Genomic DNA, 16,544 nt, shown 5'->3' with positions numbered 1-16,544 from the left:
TTCTGCTTATTCCCCTCAGCACTAACATTAGCTCCCTTTTCAACCTGAGAAAACACGAGAAAGCATAAAGAAGGATGCCCAAACGCACAGCTCTTATTCCCTACAATTGCAATGTAGACTTGATGCATTTCACTCCCGTTGCATACGTCTCTCTCAGTCTCAAAGTCCACAATCAATCACCCTGTCTCTGTTATGTCTGATGTGCTGTGGCAGCGGCAGCGATTGCGTTAATGCCGCTTATACCATGACTCCACCTTCTATGTAAATGCGAGTGTGTGAGTGAGTGGGGCTCGGCAGCGGTGAGAGCGCTCAGTGAATGGGGGGAGTTGGCTACACGCACCGCTCAGCTTGGCGCTTAGAAGGAGTGTGTACCGTACTGTATTCTACTGGACTGTTTATGTCCATTCGGGTGGGAAGAACGGCAGATCGATGTGCAATGCAATGATGTTGTCGGCGTTGGATTGCGCACCGCGACTCTTTGAATAATACAAGCTGGTGATAAGGCACTCTACTGGAATTGAGTCATGGGAGGCCAGATAACACGAAATGCCTTGTACGGTAAGGAACCCCCCCCCCCCAAGTATTCCTAGTTTATATCATCGCCTCTGCTGTAACCTACTGTATTGGCAGTTCGATTTGCGGTTATGTCATGATCAATGGGCAATAGCTTGTCGCGTAAAACAACGCGGTTGCAAGGGTATCAGGTACCCATGGCGTGATGTCACAGAGATGTCACACCAGGCAATTAGGCTTACAGCCTGATCTATTACGTTAATGATCAGGATATTGGCCAATATTTCCACACTGATCAATGTGTCCACAGAAGTACAGCCATAGAAGGGTAGCATTGTTTTGGGTGTTGTTGGCTTCCCATAGGCCTATATTTTGCATTGTAGCCTATATAATATCCTACTCAATAAACCCTACGCTGTTATCATCGCTTATCATCCTGTGTCAGTTTACCGTTTTGGTACCAGAGACGGTTGGGTAATTTTTTTTATGGGTAACTGTGGAGCGTCAGAGAAAGTTGCGGGGTTTCCCTGTTTTATTTCAGCCCGCGTTGTTGTACGATGATCATGATGTGTGCAGCTGTGTTGTAACCTTGCCAACCAAATCCATAAATCAATTTGTGGTTATAGGCTATTGCAGGTCACCGTGCGTCAGTCCTGGAATTATAGTAAAAGGCACAATGTAAACAAACAAACAAAAAGTGTATACCTTTATGTATAAAAACTGTCTACACTGTAAATTAATAAGATCTACAATGCATTTGGACCTGTAGTGCATGGGTAACATGTCAAGTCATTTAATGTTGTGTGATTTATGCAGACACTGAAGAGAACAACATATGTTTAGCATTTCACATTTAAGTTATAACACATGTATAACACCTATATGTTGTTGATTGCCCTGTCCAGGCCAGGGGAGGCTGGTGGAGGCAGAAATCGGAGGACGGGCTCATTGTAATGCATGGAACGGCCTGTCCTCCGATCTCTACCTCCACCAGCCTCCCCCTGATGCAGGTAAAACACCACACCAGACATCTTGGCTACAGCAGCTTAGGCCAACTGACATCAAGTTAAGTCCCAGCCAGGCAGCCAGGCAGCCAGCCTCCTATGTTAGACTCCACCTGATCGTTTGCTCTAATTAAAGCCCATAGATTAAACCAATTAGGTGAAGTGGGACAGACTGCGACAGGGACAGGACAGGGAGGCTGGCTTTCTCACTGGGAAGCAAGGTCAAAGACTTCAGCAACAGTGGAGATCTCATGTATTAACTGCCCGTCTCTAGCATTAGACTACACTCTGGATTCACTTGGTTGTGAGAGACTGGGTAACACTTTACGTGATCATACCGTTAATTAATACGCTGTGTACGTTGTAGGTGGTTATAAGTGCCGAGAACTGTTTTACGAATGCTATACTACTAAGTTTGGAATAGCATGTACACTTATAGATAGCCTAGTTCGTAAAGGGCCTATTCATGAAAGCTTTCTTTTTGTGTGTCAATCGATACTGCTCCGCATTCAGAACACAGAACACAGCAGAAGTCAACAGAACACAGCAGAAGTCAGCAGAACACAGCAAAACTCCACATCCAAGAAGCGCTGGGACTTGATTGCGTAATTGAGTCTCTTGTCGAATGTGTGGGAGCACTTGTTGACGTTCTCTATCGATCGACTCAAAGTGGGCCAGCCAGCGGAGCAGTTCATACCACAGCTCGGTCTGTTCTGTTCGGTTATATGGGAGGGAGGGAGCGGAGAACGGCCCTCCTCTATTGGGAATGAATAGGGCTCAGTCTGCACGTACAGGGTTGATTGAGGAGATATGAGTGTTCCACGTCTTTGTTCCTGTCCCTGTAAAATGAAAAATTGATTTTTTTCACGTAGTCATGGGACATCTGTGCAGATTATTGTTAATAATGAATGGAAAAAACATGATAGGAGTTTTATATGAGTTTTATGTAATGCTGTTCTTATGCACTGCATGGGGTTGTGCTCTGTGAAGAACGCGTCTGTTTGTTTGGTTGTTCGTTGTGTACCCATTGATGCAAATGCTTTAGTATTAACTGCTGAATGAGTGGATGCATTCATAGCAATTCATGTTATATCTTGAAGCAATAAGCGGGACACAGGAGAGAGAGAGAGAGAGAGAGAGAGAGAGAGAGAGAGAGAGAGAGAGAGAGAGAGAGAGAGAGAGAATAGAGATGTGATTCTATTATCAAAAAAACTCCCCTGCTTTGCTATATTTAAACATGTACAGTATGCTAGCAAATAACAATAAAGGTCATTGAATTAAGATGAATTAAGAGAGAGAGACAAAGAAGGAGAGACAGAGCAATAAAGAGAGACAGAGAGAGAGAGAGAGAGAGAGAGAGAGAGAGAGAGAGAAAAGAAAGAGAGGGAGAGATGGGGGGCACATTCAGAGTGTATGTTCCCCTGTGTGTTTTGTCGTGTCCCGTTGCCATGGTGTGTGACAGTAACATATGTCTTTCGGGTCAGGTGGCATTGGTGTGTAGTGACCGTGCCAGTGTCTCCCAGTAGACTCAGACTTGGTTAACTTGAGTCAACACACACACACACACACGCACACACACACACACACACACACACACACACACACACACACACACACACAGACATACACACACACACACACACACACACACACACACAGACATACACACACACACACACACACACACACACACACACACACAGCGTGACAATACACACACCCCTTTTGTCAACATATCCTTGTCAGTTCACCTTCAAGGGAAGCGCACACACACACACATACACAACATAAAAAGCATCCCACTTGAAATTAATACACTCCACTATCATTATAGTCCCCCTCAAAGCATTCTCAGACGCTGCCATTGAAAAAGCAACAAAAAAGACATCTGATTACATTGTCCTACAGCCCTTGATCCTAAAGGATGGTCAATTATTGATTATGATTGCATAACGCTATTCTCTGAGAGAATGAGGTAACAAGGGTGAGCTTAGGTGACCACACGGGAACACGTCACAACCGGGGTCTTTATTAAGTTTGGCAGCTCTCCTTGCACCCTCTGCTCATTATAGCCATGACAGCCACGTCTAAATTATTCATCTGACACAGTCTCCTGGTTAAGCCGATGAGAAGACATTAGATACGGCTTCATTTGCTAAAACAGGTGATTTACCGAATGTGGGAAATGTAGTTTTTATCGTAGGGCCCTATGGAATTCCCCTCAAGATAGGCCTATATGTATGCGGAGTATGTTGTCAGTCTATATTTATCTAGAAAACTCCCACAATGCATTTGCCCCTGACACAAGCCGTTTATCAAGTGAAAATCAATGGTGTTGTCAGTGTGTTGCCTAGCGCATGACGGCCCATGGTTACAACAAACATGTGCGCTGCTACCATGGAGCCCGTTTCTAAGAGCACGCAGGGCCAGACGACCGTAGCTACAGTGGTAATCTTCTCTATCTCTAAGCCAGTCCGATCGTATTGAGTTTTACACTCTTGATCTTTATTACCGTAGCATCTGTCATTCACACATAAACACTAGCTAGTAGCTACGGCCTCTTACATGGCTGTGGGAGTGTGGGGAAGTGAAATAGCTTGCCTATAGCCTAATAGAGATTGGTAAACATATTGGATGCATTGGAAGCCATTATGCTACTCCAGCTAGCCTAGTTTGGGTGATGAATGTTTTACCCGTTGATTAATTTGAAAGTCGGTGCTACATCAAGCTGAAATGTCGTTTGCTCATGACTCAGTTGGAGTAAATACATCATTCAGACAACCTATGAAAACATCGTTAAGAATACAATGTTGTTTGTCACCACGCTTCGGGGTTGTTTACTTTGTGGTTATAAATGTCATTGCCAACAGGTATTTCGAGTGAAGTTGTAAAAAGAAACTGGAACTTCAACCGAGAAGTGTGCAAAGTAAACATAACAAGTAAATCAAGTAAAAAAGTGACCTTGATGTCCCCCAATGTTCTGTATGTGTATGAAGAGGATATACAAATGTCCCCAGAACCCGTCTTGCTGCTGCCTTCTGGGTCCCACACTAGAGGCCCAACAGAGATGAGAGGTGACAGTTGGTCTATCACAAGGCTAAATCATCCCAGAGGCTGTGTGTGTGTGTGTGTGTGTGTGTGTGTGTGTGTGTGTGTGTGTGCGTGCGCGCGTTTATGTGCGTGCATGGGTGTGTGTGCGTGAGTATGAGACAGTGCACCGTGTGCGCGTGCTTGTGTGATTGTGTGAGTGTGTGTACTTGTAATGTTTGTGTGAGTGTGTGAGGGTGTGTGTGTGTGTGTCTCTCTCAGTGTGCATTTTTGTCCCCGGATCTCTGGCTCGGTACCACCAGGATGTGTACTGAGCGTCTTTGTAAAGCAACCAGCTTGGGGAGGGGCAGGCAGGTGGGGAAGGGCAGGCAGGTGGGGAAGGGCAGGCAGGTGGGGAGGGGCAGGCAGGTGGGCAGAGGTAACATAGGAGAGAGTTGCTCTGCTGTGGGTCTTTGTTGCTCATAGAGGATGGGCATTCTCCATTGTCAGCACAAACTTAATAACCTGTGTGTCCAACGGTGATACCGTTTAGCAGACAGCGTTATTGTCTGATTGATGCACACTATATAATGAGGACAATGTGAGTCACTCAATTTGATAGTTTGTGGAAATTGTGTACTGTACGTAGGTCTATAATGAGTGCTATTTTCAGAGCGGTTGAAAGTCCCCTCTATGCAAGAAGGAAGTCGCTTCTCCAAAGGTCATGAACAAATATTTGAATGTCAACTGACAGAACGGTAATTGCATTAGCCACCATAATGCTATGCTAACGCCACTGCAGGGAACATAAGAATAACAATCTTACCCCCCCCCCCCCCCCCGGTTTACAGTTTAACAAAGATGTTCATTGGAGGATGACACGTAGTGAATTCCTAGTCACACGGAAGAAGCCATGTTGTACTCCAAGGGGGGATTTGAGTTGTCATGACTCTTCTGTCATTAGGGGAATAAATTCCCCCACACTTCAGGCTACAGCAGGAGAGAGAAGTATGCACAGTGTTTACCCTGTAACAAGACATACTTCCCCTTACACACACACACGCACACACACACACACACACACACACACACACACACACACACACACACACACACACACACACACACACACACACACACACACACACACACTGACACATTAATGAGGATGGGCCAGGGTTATGGAGGCAGCTGCCAGACCGGTTGGTTAACTAGATCCATTTTAAGGCTTTTGACATCCAGGGGGTCACATTGTGTTTGAGTGTGTGAGACTATACCAACTTTGGTCGGATGCTGGAAGAACTCCAAGATCCAGATAAATGCATTCCTTTAACTAAAAGGTACTCTGAGTATTGAGCATATCAAAGAGATATAATCAAAATTGATGTTTTGATTACAGTCATTTTGGTTCTTGGTGCACCTCGCCCTCTGATAAAAGCAGATTTATCATCTTTACGTCCTTTGCACTTGAACATAATGTATATTCGTCATTAGCATCAACAACACAGGGCTTGAATAAGAGAGTGGTTCCATATGCATTCCACAGAACATTAGCAAAAACACTTACACTAATTGGGTTTCTCGACCCACCGTCGGGAGTTTCGCCCTGGTTTCTAACCGAAGGCAGAGGAGGACAAATTAGGCTTGCCAAGTCCTATCTACGTCCATGAGGTGGAATTAAAAACCTGTTACTGACAAATGATTAGACTGTGAGTAGAATCTTCTGATCCCCCAATGTGCTTGTGCTTCCATTGTTCCTGCCTGCCTAGCTTGGGATGTCATTTGAGGACAAAATGCCGGGCACTGGGGCGGGCGTCGTGGGTTAACATTAATTCACGTTGAAGAAGATCAGTCTTCTGTTTTTCGCTTATTATGGTTTCGAGGTTAGGAGTAAGAAAGGACAAGATGATTTAAGTTGTGAAGAGGGCAAACAGCAAACCTCACCTGGGAGCATTCAGGTTTGGTAGATGATAAAACATTTACTGTAGGTTTCTGAAGGGAAAGAAACAGAATATACAACTCTAGATGGAGATTGATAGGGTCACAACCCTCTCCCTACCGGGGGAGGCTGGTGGAGGTAGAATGTGTTTTATGTGTTTCATCTATAGTAAAACACAACAGCCCACCATGGAAAGATGACATCTCAGACAAAGCTGAAATTTCTTGAAATATGAGTGATCCCACGATGAAGCTTGAAAATGCAAAAAATATTATTTTGTCTCCTGGCGAACAAACAGCATCTGTTCTACCTATCCACGAATGCCTGGACGAACCCTGGTACGCACATTTACAATCCAGCCCCCTTTGACGCAGGGACGCAGGGTTGCTAAGGAACATGAATTCACACTTAACCTCCGTTTCCTAACCCAACAGCTGCGTCTCTCTCTCTCTCTCTCTCTCTCTCTCTCTCTCCTCTTCTCCTCACTCTCTTTGCTCTCTCTCTCTCACTCTCTTTGATCTCTCTCTCACTCTCTTTGCTCTCTCTCCTTCTACCCCCCCCCTCTCTCTCTCTCTCTCTCTAACCCCCTCTCCCTCCCTCCCTCCCTCCCTCTCTCTCTCTCTCTCTCTCTCTCTCTCCTTCTCTTTAACACTACTGTAAGCTAATGCATTCAGTTCAATCTGTTGTGACCATGTGTGCCTCATTGAATGAATGCCCTCCCTCGGCCCCTGCTAAGACAATAAGGACATAGATGCTGCCTCATGGGGCTGGGTATCTGCTGTCATTTTGGGCTGAAACTAGAAAGCCCATTACTAGATAAACACTGGGAGACTGGCGTGTGTGTGTGTGTGTGTGTGTGTGTGTGTGTGTGTGTGTGTGTGTGTGTGTGTGTGTGTGTGTGTGTGAGAGCATGCGTGAATGTGCACGTGTGTGTCTGTTTGTGTGTGAGTGTGTGCGTGCATGTGTGTGTGTGTGTGTGTGTGTGTGTGTGTGTGTGTGTGTGTGTGTGTGTGTGTATTCATTGACACAGCAGAAGGTGTTGTTGTCCAGAAGGCAGTGTTTAAGTAGCTTCATGAGAGCTTCTCAGGACTTGATTGGCTGCTGTTGAAGCCTTTGTTTGGTTGGAAATCAATTAAAACTAATTATAGTCCCAGTGTGTCTATGTGTAACAGCTATCGTCTAAAATAGGCCAAGATTTGCAAAGAACACTAGCAAACAAATCCTGTCAGACAACAGTAGATCTTCCATACACATGAAAGGCGTACCGAAAAACATTTTATGGGGGAGCCATGGAAATGAGGGAGCTTGTATAAGCTGTTTCTCAGCGAGCATGGCTGCTCTGGTGTTGTTGTGAGTGTCTGGGGACAGATCCTCCTCTCCTCCACCACCTGCTCCCCACGTCATCTCTAAACACATTGATTCTCTCTCTCCATCTCATTATCAACCAGAAACCACAGTCACATTTGTCCCTTTTCTAAACCGAAGTTTTCCATCACAAATCATAAGACTGTGCATCACAAATCATAAGATCCACAGCTTGTTTGTTGTTTGTAAGAGTGGGTCATGTGAGTGTACTGTATCTGTTTGAGGAAATTATTTGATTATTCAATTATTAGTTACGTCTGGCTTTCCACGAAGTATATTCAATTCAATTTACAAAGTCCACTGGGTAGAGCATTTATTCAATTACATTTTTATGTCCACTGAGACATGGTCTATACAATTAATATGAATCGAAATGAATCAAATTTGTGTGCATCCTGAGTGAAAATGTCAAACACAGTTCACTTAGACTCAATCATGCCCAGTGCCCAGTCTGCAGTGCCCTCAGATGGATAATGGGTTCAGAGATTCAGCATGGCATTGCACACAATCATATTATCATTCAGAGATGGCCCAGATCATATCATTGACTCGATTCTCCACTCCTAAACGCATTGGGTCATGTGGTGATATAGGAACAAAGCAATGAGTAGAATTTCATTTCCGAATCAGACATGGAAAAACGTTACACAACTGTATGCATGACGTACTGTCAATAATTGATTTCCGCTGTTGGAATAATATTGAGTTTCGTGAGCGTTTGGCCACTGATGTTATAATAGCAATAGCCACATCAGACTTAATTTAAGAGAAGCTTGTAATGTGATCAGAAGAGATTTAGTTATATAATGATTATGAATGATGCTGATTGCTCAGTATCATACTGGAGCAGCGTTGTGAATATCAGCCCCATATCACAACATTTTATGCATGTTAAAAGAAAGAGAGACTGCTATATTGCTCTCATTCTAACTGTATTAACCCTTCTCTCTCTCTCTCTCTCTCTCTCTCTCTCTCTCTCTCTCTCTCTCTCTCTCTCCCCCCATTAGACTCTTTGGGGGGCCCGTTCCCCTCCACAGCCCACCGATGCCACCACAAGCCCAAGCGCTGCCTTCCCATCCAGCAGTGTGGTGGTGGCGGGGGGGGTCTGGCCATCAGCCCCCTCCTCTTCCACCCCAACGCCAAGGGCTCCCAGATCGCCATGGACCTGGCCCAGAAGACCGTCAAGAGGCAGGCCAGCTTCTGCAACGCCATCACCTTCAGCAACAGGCCCATAGCACTGTACGAGCAGGTCCGCCTCAAGGTAGGTTGGGGGGATGTTGGAGGACACACATGCGTGCACACACACACACACACACACACACACACACACACACACACACACACACACACACACACACACTTAAAGCACACACACGCACGCACGCACACACACACACACACACACACACACACACACACACACACACACACACACACACACACACACACACACACTTAATGAGATTGTACAGGCAAATCCCCCTATCTGTCTGCTGCTGTTTCCCCTTCTCTTCCTCTCTCTCCCCAAATAGGCTTAGCAGGTTTCTACTTTTGCTATCACCCCAACATGTCAACACAGGGAAAGCGCTGGGTAAACACCGCTTATGGAAACAGACACTGACTCTTAGTAAATGTGGTCTTACTGGTTATCGGTGAGACAGGGGCGCCTGAATTGTATTGTGTACAGGTGTGACAAGGCCATTCACAAGATTTCAAGGTTTCAAGAAAGAGGTACTCTTAAACCCTATCATGAACTTACTGTAACTTAACGTGAGTTTGTCCTATGTCTTCGGAAAACCATGTCCTCCAATAATTAAAAAGGTCACATACAGTCCTAATGGTTGCTTGTTGGTTGTCCTTTCAACCCTAAACCCACTCAACATATTACAGGTCTAAAAAGGGACTCTCTTGTTGATTGAGCGACATTTCATGAAACCACGACCCTCTCTCTCTCTATCGCCCCCTACAGATCACTAAGAAGCAGTGCTGCTGGAGCGGCGCTCTCCGGCTCGGCTTCACCTCCAAGGACCCGTCGCGGATCAACCCCGACAGCCTGCCCAAGTACGCCTGCCCCGACCTGGTCTCCCAGAGCGGCTTCTGGGCCAAGGCCCTTCCAGAGGAGTTCGCCAACGAGGGCAACGTCATCGCCTTCTGGGTGGACAAGAAGGGCCGAGTGTTCTACCGCATCAACGAGTCCAGCCCCATGCTGTTCTTCAGCGGGGTCCGCACCGCCGAGCCCCTCTGGGCGCTCATCGACGTCTACGGGCTCACCCGCGGCGTGCAGCTGCTAGGTAAGATGGCCGCCGATAAGGTGTGACTGAACTGTACTACATGACGTCACATTTATATTATGGAGACACCATATCACAATCACAACAGTATCGGGATTCATTGTAAAACGTATCTTTTTGAGTGCATGAGATATCCCTGTATGCAGTGTCACAATGGGTCTAGAAGTATCCCCTCAATGGGGCTAGAAGTATCCCCTGTCATCTACAACCACTTGAGCTTTTTGGTGTGGAAAATAACCAGCCCGTGTGTTCAGAATCAGAATCAGAATTCTTTTATTTGGCCAAGTATATTTGCACATACAGGAAATTGACTTGGTGAGGTTGGTGCATGGACATAAAAAACAATGGCAAGTATTGCCAGAAAAATTTGAGGCTAGAGGCTGTGGAATGGTCATGGGGCATGTACACTATAAATTAGAATAATTTTAAATAATTATAAATTACACTATCAGTGCATTGTGTGTTCATCTCTATGCAGATGGTCTTGTCCTCTCAAAAGTCATAGACCCCCTATTTACGATTGGCTCGTAAATAAGGGGCTCTTTTGTGATCAATGAAGTGACCTACCTCAACCCAGTGTACAGTAAAGCACCTGAGACATGACGAAAAGCGCTGTAAAAATGCTATCTATATCTGACCAATATTTGGCCCGATACAGTATGTTTACACACTCGGCCGTGAGGCGAGGTCTGTGAAATAGCTTCACAGTTGTGCATTATCGAGGCAGGCATGCTACGAAGCTTAGCATACATACCTTGAAGGCATAGCATACGATAGCAAGGCCATGGCTTTGATGTGCCCTGGTCGGGAGTATGTGAATGTTTCTGTTCTCTCGGGATTCAATGCTGTCATCCCCCCCCCTCTGGTAAAAATAGAAGGGTCACATGGTTCCATAGATAGCACAGTTGATCCTAATTGTGAGCAGGAGTGATTGACAGCGGTATCTCTCTCTCCGCTAGCTGGGGGGTGGGATGTTTTGTGTTCAGTGTGTGAGGGAATCGCATTATCTGAATCCAGACATACACACATACACACACACACACACACACACACACACACACACACACACACACACACACATACACACACACACACACACACACACACACACACACACACACACACATATACACACACACACATACGAAGTACGACCAAACCTGTATTCCTCCACAGACTGGAGTTCCGAGAAGCGATGATGTCAGACAACGGCACGCGATTCCAAAGTGCACGTTGTCTCCTCGTATTACTGTACCGTGCCCCGGAAAGCAAGAATGGCATCCCCAGAAAAAGATAAGATAACAATGTCAAGAAATAGGATCCCTTTGGCCAAATGCACATTTATTTTCTTACAAGGCTTAGACAGATTGAACTCTGGGAGTTCCCTGACCTCTTCATAAACAGCAAGTAAGACATCACCAGAAAAAATGCTACAAAATAAGATAAAAATTTCAAAAAATAGGGTCCCTTTGGCCAAACGCATATTTGTTTCTTACAAGACTTGGACAGCTTTAACTCTGGGAGTTCCCTGACCTCTTCATAAACAGCAAGAACGGCATCACCAGAAAAAATGCTACAAAATAAGATACAAATGTCAAACAATAGGATCCCTTTGGCCAAATGCACATTTGTTTCATACATGGCTCGGACAGATTGAACTCTGGGAGTTCCCTGACCTTGTTGTAAACTGCATGCAGCTCTGAGCACAGTTTCAATCGCTCTCTTCAGTCCCAGTTAAGTCAATCCACTGGCTTTTACAGTCAGGCCATGTTCAGGACATCCTGAAGAGCAAGGCTCACTATGCCTCCAGGGGTCCTTCAGACTGACATCTGCCCTCCCAAACTAGGGCTTGTTCAGTAGAGTGGAACATTGTAGCAGGTTCAGATAGAAGTTCATATTATGTACAATAGATATTCCTCTTTGTCATAGAGAACAGCCGATACTGTCAGTTCTGTATAATCCATTTCTATCTGCAATACCCTGAACCTTTCACCCTCCTCAGTAAGCCCCTGCTCTCACCCTCCAAGCTCCATAATTCCTATTTTGCTCTATTTTCTCTCATAGTATTTTCTGGCACGGGGAAAAGCTTTCTCTTTTCCTGCTTCGGCTTGTCTGTTTTCCATAAACAGCTTTGGAATGGACAACAGCCAAGACTTGTAACGTACAGTAAGCAGTTAAAACCAAAACCAGCATCCTCTTATGTCTCAATCAGCACTGGGGCAGAAATCCAGCTGTTATTTCCGTTTTCCATTATACTTTTATGCTTTTATTAAGGAACAGAAATCTCCTCTCCGAGGACTTCAATTGAAAATGCGACAGCTGCATTAAACACTGTACACAGCACATGGCATAGTTATATTTCACAAGTGAACGGTTTGCCGCTGGAAACGGTAATGGGAATTAGCATGGCACTGATGTTAGCTCTCATCCCAACACAGACTTCCATTCACCTGGGATAGCGCTACCCTATGCTAGCTCCCAAGCAGCCTTCACCTCCTATTCAGATCAGCCGTACTATCTGTCCGACCGAATCACCTTTTCTTTTTTTTTCCTCTCCAGCCGGCAAGTTGTATTACGTTACACATTGTAATGATTTAACTTTAATGGCTTCCCTGCGTACGCGTCAGGACAAGTTGGTTTTGCTAAGCCGCAATAACTGTACTGTAAGTTAGCCCCCACCCCCCCCACTCCCACTCCCACCCCCCTGGCACTGATCTGAGGTTCAGTTTTTTTTTGGCTTGGTCTCATAATGGTTGGATGTGGTGTTTGAGGGAGGGTAGGCTGATCCCAGATCAGTTTGATGAGTTACCTCAGGCCTCCAGTCAGTCCTGTTCGAGTTCCCACCGTCTAATGTTACCAGCCATGTAACGTCTTGTTTTGTCTGCCTACTCTGGAAGATGCCGTTTTGATTCTATGTATTTGTTAATTAAAAACGCATATCAAGCTGCCCCAGGTGACAGACACACAAAACAGACATGTTTATATTTAATACCATATATGATTAAAACATCCGGAGGCTTATTCCCATTGTGGTCCTCTTGATAAATGTGCAAGATCCTACAAAACACTGAAAAAACAAACGCATAGAACATATGTTTATGTACAGTACTGTCTAGACACCAAAAATTAACCCCATCTGCGGAGCTCCAACAGAATCTCAATGAGTATTGTTCCTTTAGACGGTGTGTATCAGCTGTTAGCATGTCAGAGTTCCACTGGGATCAGAACATTAGGTGAGGCGGTGGCAGTTTCGAGACCTCTGACTGGGTAACACATGCAAGGGCCATGGTTGAAAGGTATGGTATGGTTGGCTCCCTGCAGGGGATGCCTTTGTTTCCGAACACAGTCTGGAGAGTCCTAGGTGGCGCACTGATTTAGTGTTTCCTCACCTCCAGCAGCGTGATGAGTGTAGTTTAAGATCCTCCTGCACTCGCTAATGAAACTCAGACAGGGAGAGTTATGGGGTAGATAAATCTAATCTACTTTTGTGATGGCAGCCTCATTCCACACATAAACACACACACACCATCCCTGGTGACCACGAGAATGGAGATTAGCTTGCCTGCCTGCCCGGCTGGCTGTATATAGCTCTTCTCTTCTTAACTGCTTTCTCCTTTTGGGCTCGATTAGGCTTGCTTTCCTGGCAATATATTGTATGTAGCTAGCCATAAACATATCCCATATCTTTATGGGCCTGATACTGAAGAAAGGCCATACAGTGACACCTCTGCTGAGCCTCCTAGAATTGCTTCTAGAGCTGAGTTGATTTACCGGGCCAGGCCTTGAACTGGGCAAATGCAATATTTCCTGGGTTTGCCAACGTCATCTGGGGGGGAAATGAAAATGTCCCCTGTGGGGTTCAAATCCAACAGGGCACAAAGGTTGTTTAATATATATCCATGCCCTGGGTGGCCCCTGACACTTACTGTACAGTCACACACACATGCATACACACACACACTTCTGCGCGCGCGCGCGCACACGCACACACACACACACACACACACACACACACACACACACACACACACACACACACACACACACACAGGTCCATATGAAACAGGTTGAGTAGCTCCAGATGTTAAATTGGTGGGGTGAGGGGTTGGTGGGGGGGGGGGGGGCAATGTGACGCCGGTGAAGACGAGGGAGATGTGAAAACGCTGTCTGACAGTCGGGCCTGAGGGCCATTTCATTCGTCCCAGCGTCCCGAGAGGAGGTTCTGGCCCTAGTTTTAGACACCATATTTTAAACAAAGAGGGTGTGGGTAAAGCCACACTCTGCTGTTTGTTCAGACCTTCAAAGAGTGGGTCGCCAACAAATATGCAAACAATGGAGCCTGATTACTATGATATTGACTGTAGCGTTCCAGGAATTTACTGTAATAGTCGAGAACAGCATAGCTTTCAAAACATGTTTTGAAACATGTTCCTAGGACAGTGAAAGCACAAGCAGTGTGGAGTGATCGGTTTATGTTTTGGTTATGAAAGAAAGTAAAGTGAGACAGTTTCATCAATCTTATTTAGGCCTATCTTTAAAAAATGAAATTTTTAGGGCATTTTATAAGAAAATATTGCAGACTGTGACTTTAAAGAATGAATCGCTAATTCAGCCCAGTTCAGTTCCACTATAATCGTGACATATAATTGCAAACATCACTGTCAACACAAATGCACGCATGAACTACACAACCTTTCAAAGTGTCAAAGCTGTCATGGACCTTTCATAAAAAGGAACGTCCTCGGTGAAAGATTGCATTACACATGAATTGCACGGCATCTTTTAACTGACAAGATAAACAGCCATTGCAACACAAGGAAACAGCATTTAGTTATCAATCACAATGATTGACAGGTCAGTCCCACCTCTGAAATGCAAGAAAATCAACAAGTAATAGCTGTTTCAAAAAGGGAACATTCTGTTATTTCCTCAAATGGCTCAACCTGTATGAGTATGATATTCATCGCTGAACTTTACTTGATACTTCTAAACGCTCTTCTCCCTGACCTGCATTTGATACAGCAATTTGGCTTCCTTTTTTCCATTTTGGCAAAACGCATTGTTTATTTTTCGCTGAACAAATCACCAGTGATTGCGGAATGCGCTCTTTTGTTCGGATGACGAAAAAAAAAAAAAAAAAAAAAAAAAAAAAAAAAAAAAAAAGCCCAGTGTGTCATACGGGCTGTGAAAGCTTGATGATTGAGAGAGGCACGAGAGATGTGGCGGTTTTTTGTTTTGTGTTGAGTCTCGCAAAAAATGTCCGAAAAACTCACTTATCGCTGACAGGGTGTCAGAAGATCGGTACGGTAGTCCAGTAGGACACGTCAGGTTAGAACACATGGCGGCAGGTCTGACATAGAACCATATGTGTTATGATCCGGCCCGCTTGGTTGTTTCGAGGTTGACAGCCGGTTATAGCTTGATGTTTCCTTTTTTTGCCGTGTTTTCAGAGGTTACCTTTCGGTTCTGATTTGTTTTGTTTGGAGAAAACCTGATATGTTATGATTACCTCATGTTATGGATGTCGGAATACAACACAGGGTCTGAAGTATGACATATAGATCACTTTACATCTGTCTATATACACTCACTGGGAACTTTATTAGGAACACTTGTACACCTTCTCATGGTGGAGGTGGTGGAACACCTGTACACCTTCTCATGGTGGAGGTGGTGTAATGGTGTGGGAAATGTTTTCTTGGCACACTTTGGGCCAATTAATACCAATCAATCATCGCTTGAATGCAACAGCCTATTTGAGTATTGTTGCTGACCATGTGCATCCCTCCATGGCCACAATTTACCCATCTTCTAAAGGCTACTTCCAGCATGATAATGCACCATGTCACAAAGCAAGAGTCGTTTCAAACTGGTTTCATGAACATGACAATGAGTTCAGTGTTCTTCAGTAGCCTTCCGAGTCACCGGATCTGAATCCAATAGAACACCTTTGGGATGTGGTAGAACAGGAGATTCACAGCTTGAAAGTGCACTTGAAAAATCATGCAATCATGTCTTCATGGTCCAGAATCTCAAAGGAATGTTTCTAACATCTTGTGGAATCAATGCCACGAATAATTGAGACTGTTTTGATAGCAAAGGGAGACCCTACCCAGTATTCATATAGTGTTTCTAATAAAGTGCTCTGTGAGTGTAGATAGGCAGACCTCAGATATATCTGCACCTCACTTCACATAACGTTGACAGACATAGTAAGAAGCTCTTGCAGTTTAGTCCCTTTTTCAGAGTTGCAAACGTCCTGAGCTCCCACAGATTTAGTCATTGAGTGTGATTGGCCCTCAATACGAACCAGCTGTAGAGTGTTATATGTATATATTATTAACGTAAGTATTAATGACATGAAATCTGGATAAACCCAGTCTCTGGCTGGGTTCTGGATTCTGG

The 16,544-nt window shown here is 44.9% G+C and overlaps 1 protein-coding gene across 1 annotated transcript in view; it reads left to right on the top strand.

Annotated features, from left to right (window-relative positions):
* The first annotated feature begins 340 nt into the window (after window positions 1-340).
* neurl1aa (neuralized E3 ubiquitin protein ligase 1Aa) overlaps window positions 341-16,544 on the top strand; it is a 35,616-nt gene continuing 19,412 nt past the window's right edge. Inside the window, exons 1-3 of the mRNA XM_083693427.1 lie at window positions 341-558; window positions 8,856-9,109; window positions 9,818-10,139. Of these exons, the coding sequence (XP_083549553.1) occupies window positions 525-558; window positions 8,856-9,109; window positions 9,818-10,139 (610 nt within the window). The 5' untranslated portion in view covers window positions 341-524. The remainder of the gene's footprint in view (window positions 559-8,855; window positions 9,110-9,817; window positions 10,140-16,544) is intronic.

Source organism: Argentina silus (genome assembly GCF_951799395.1).
Source record: "Argentina silus genome assembly, chromosome: 22".
Lineage (NCBI taxonomy): Eukaryota > Metazoa > Chordata > Actinopteri > Argentiniformes > Argentinidae > Argentina > Argentina silus.
Note: the sequence above shows the minus strand (reverse complement) of the source record. Positions and strands in the feature narration are given on the sequence as shown.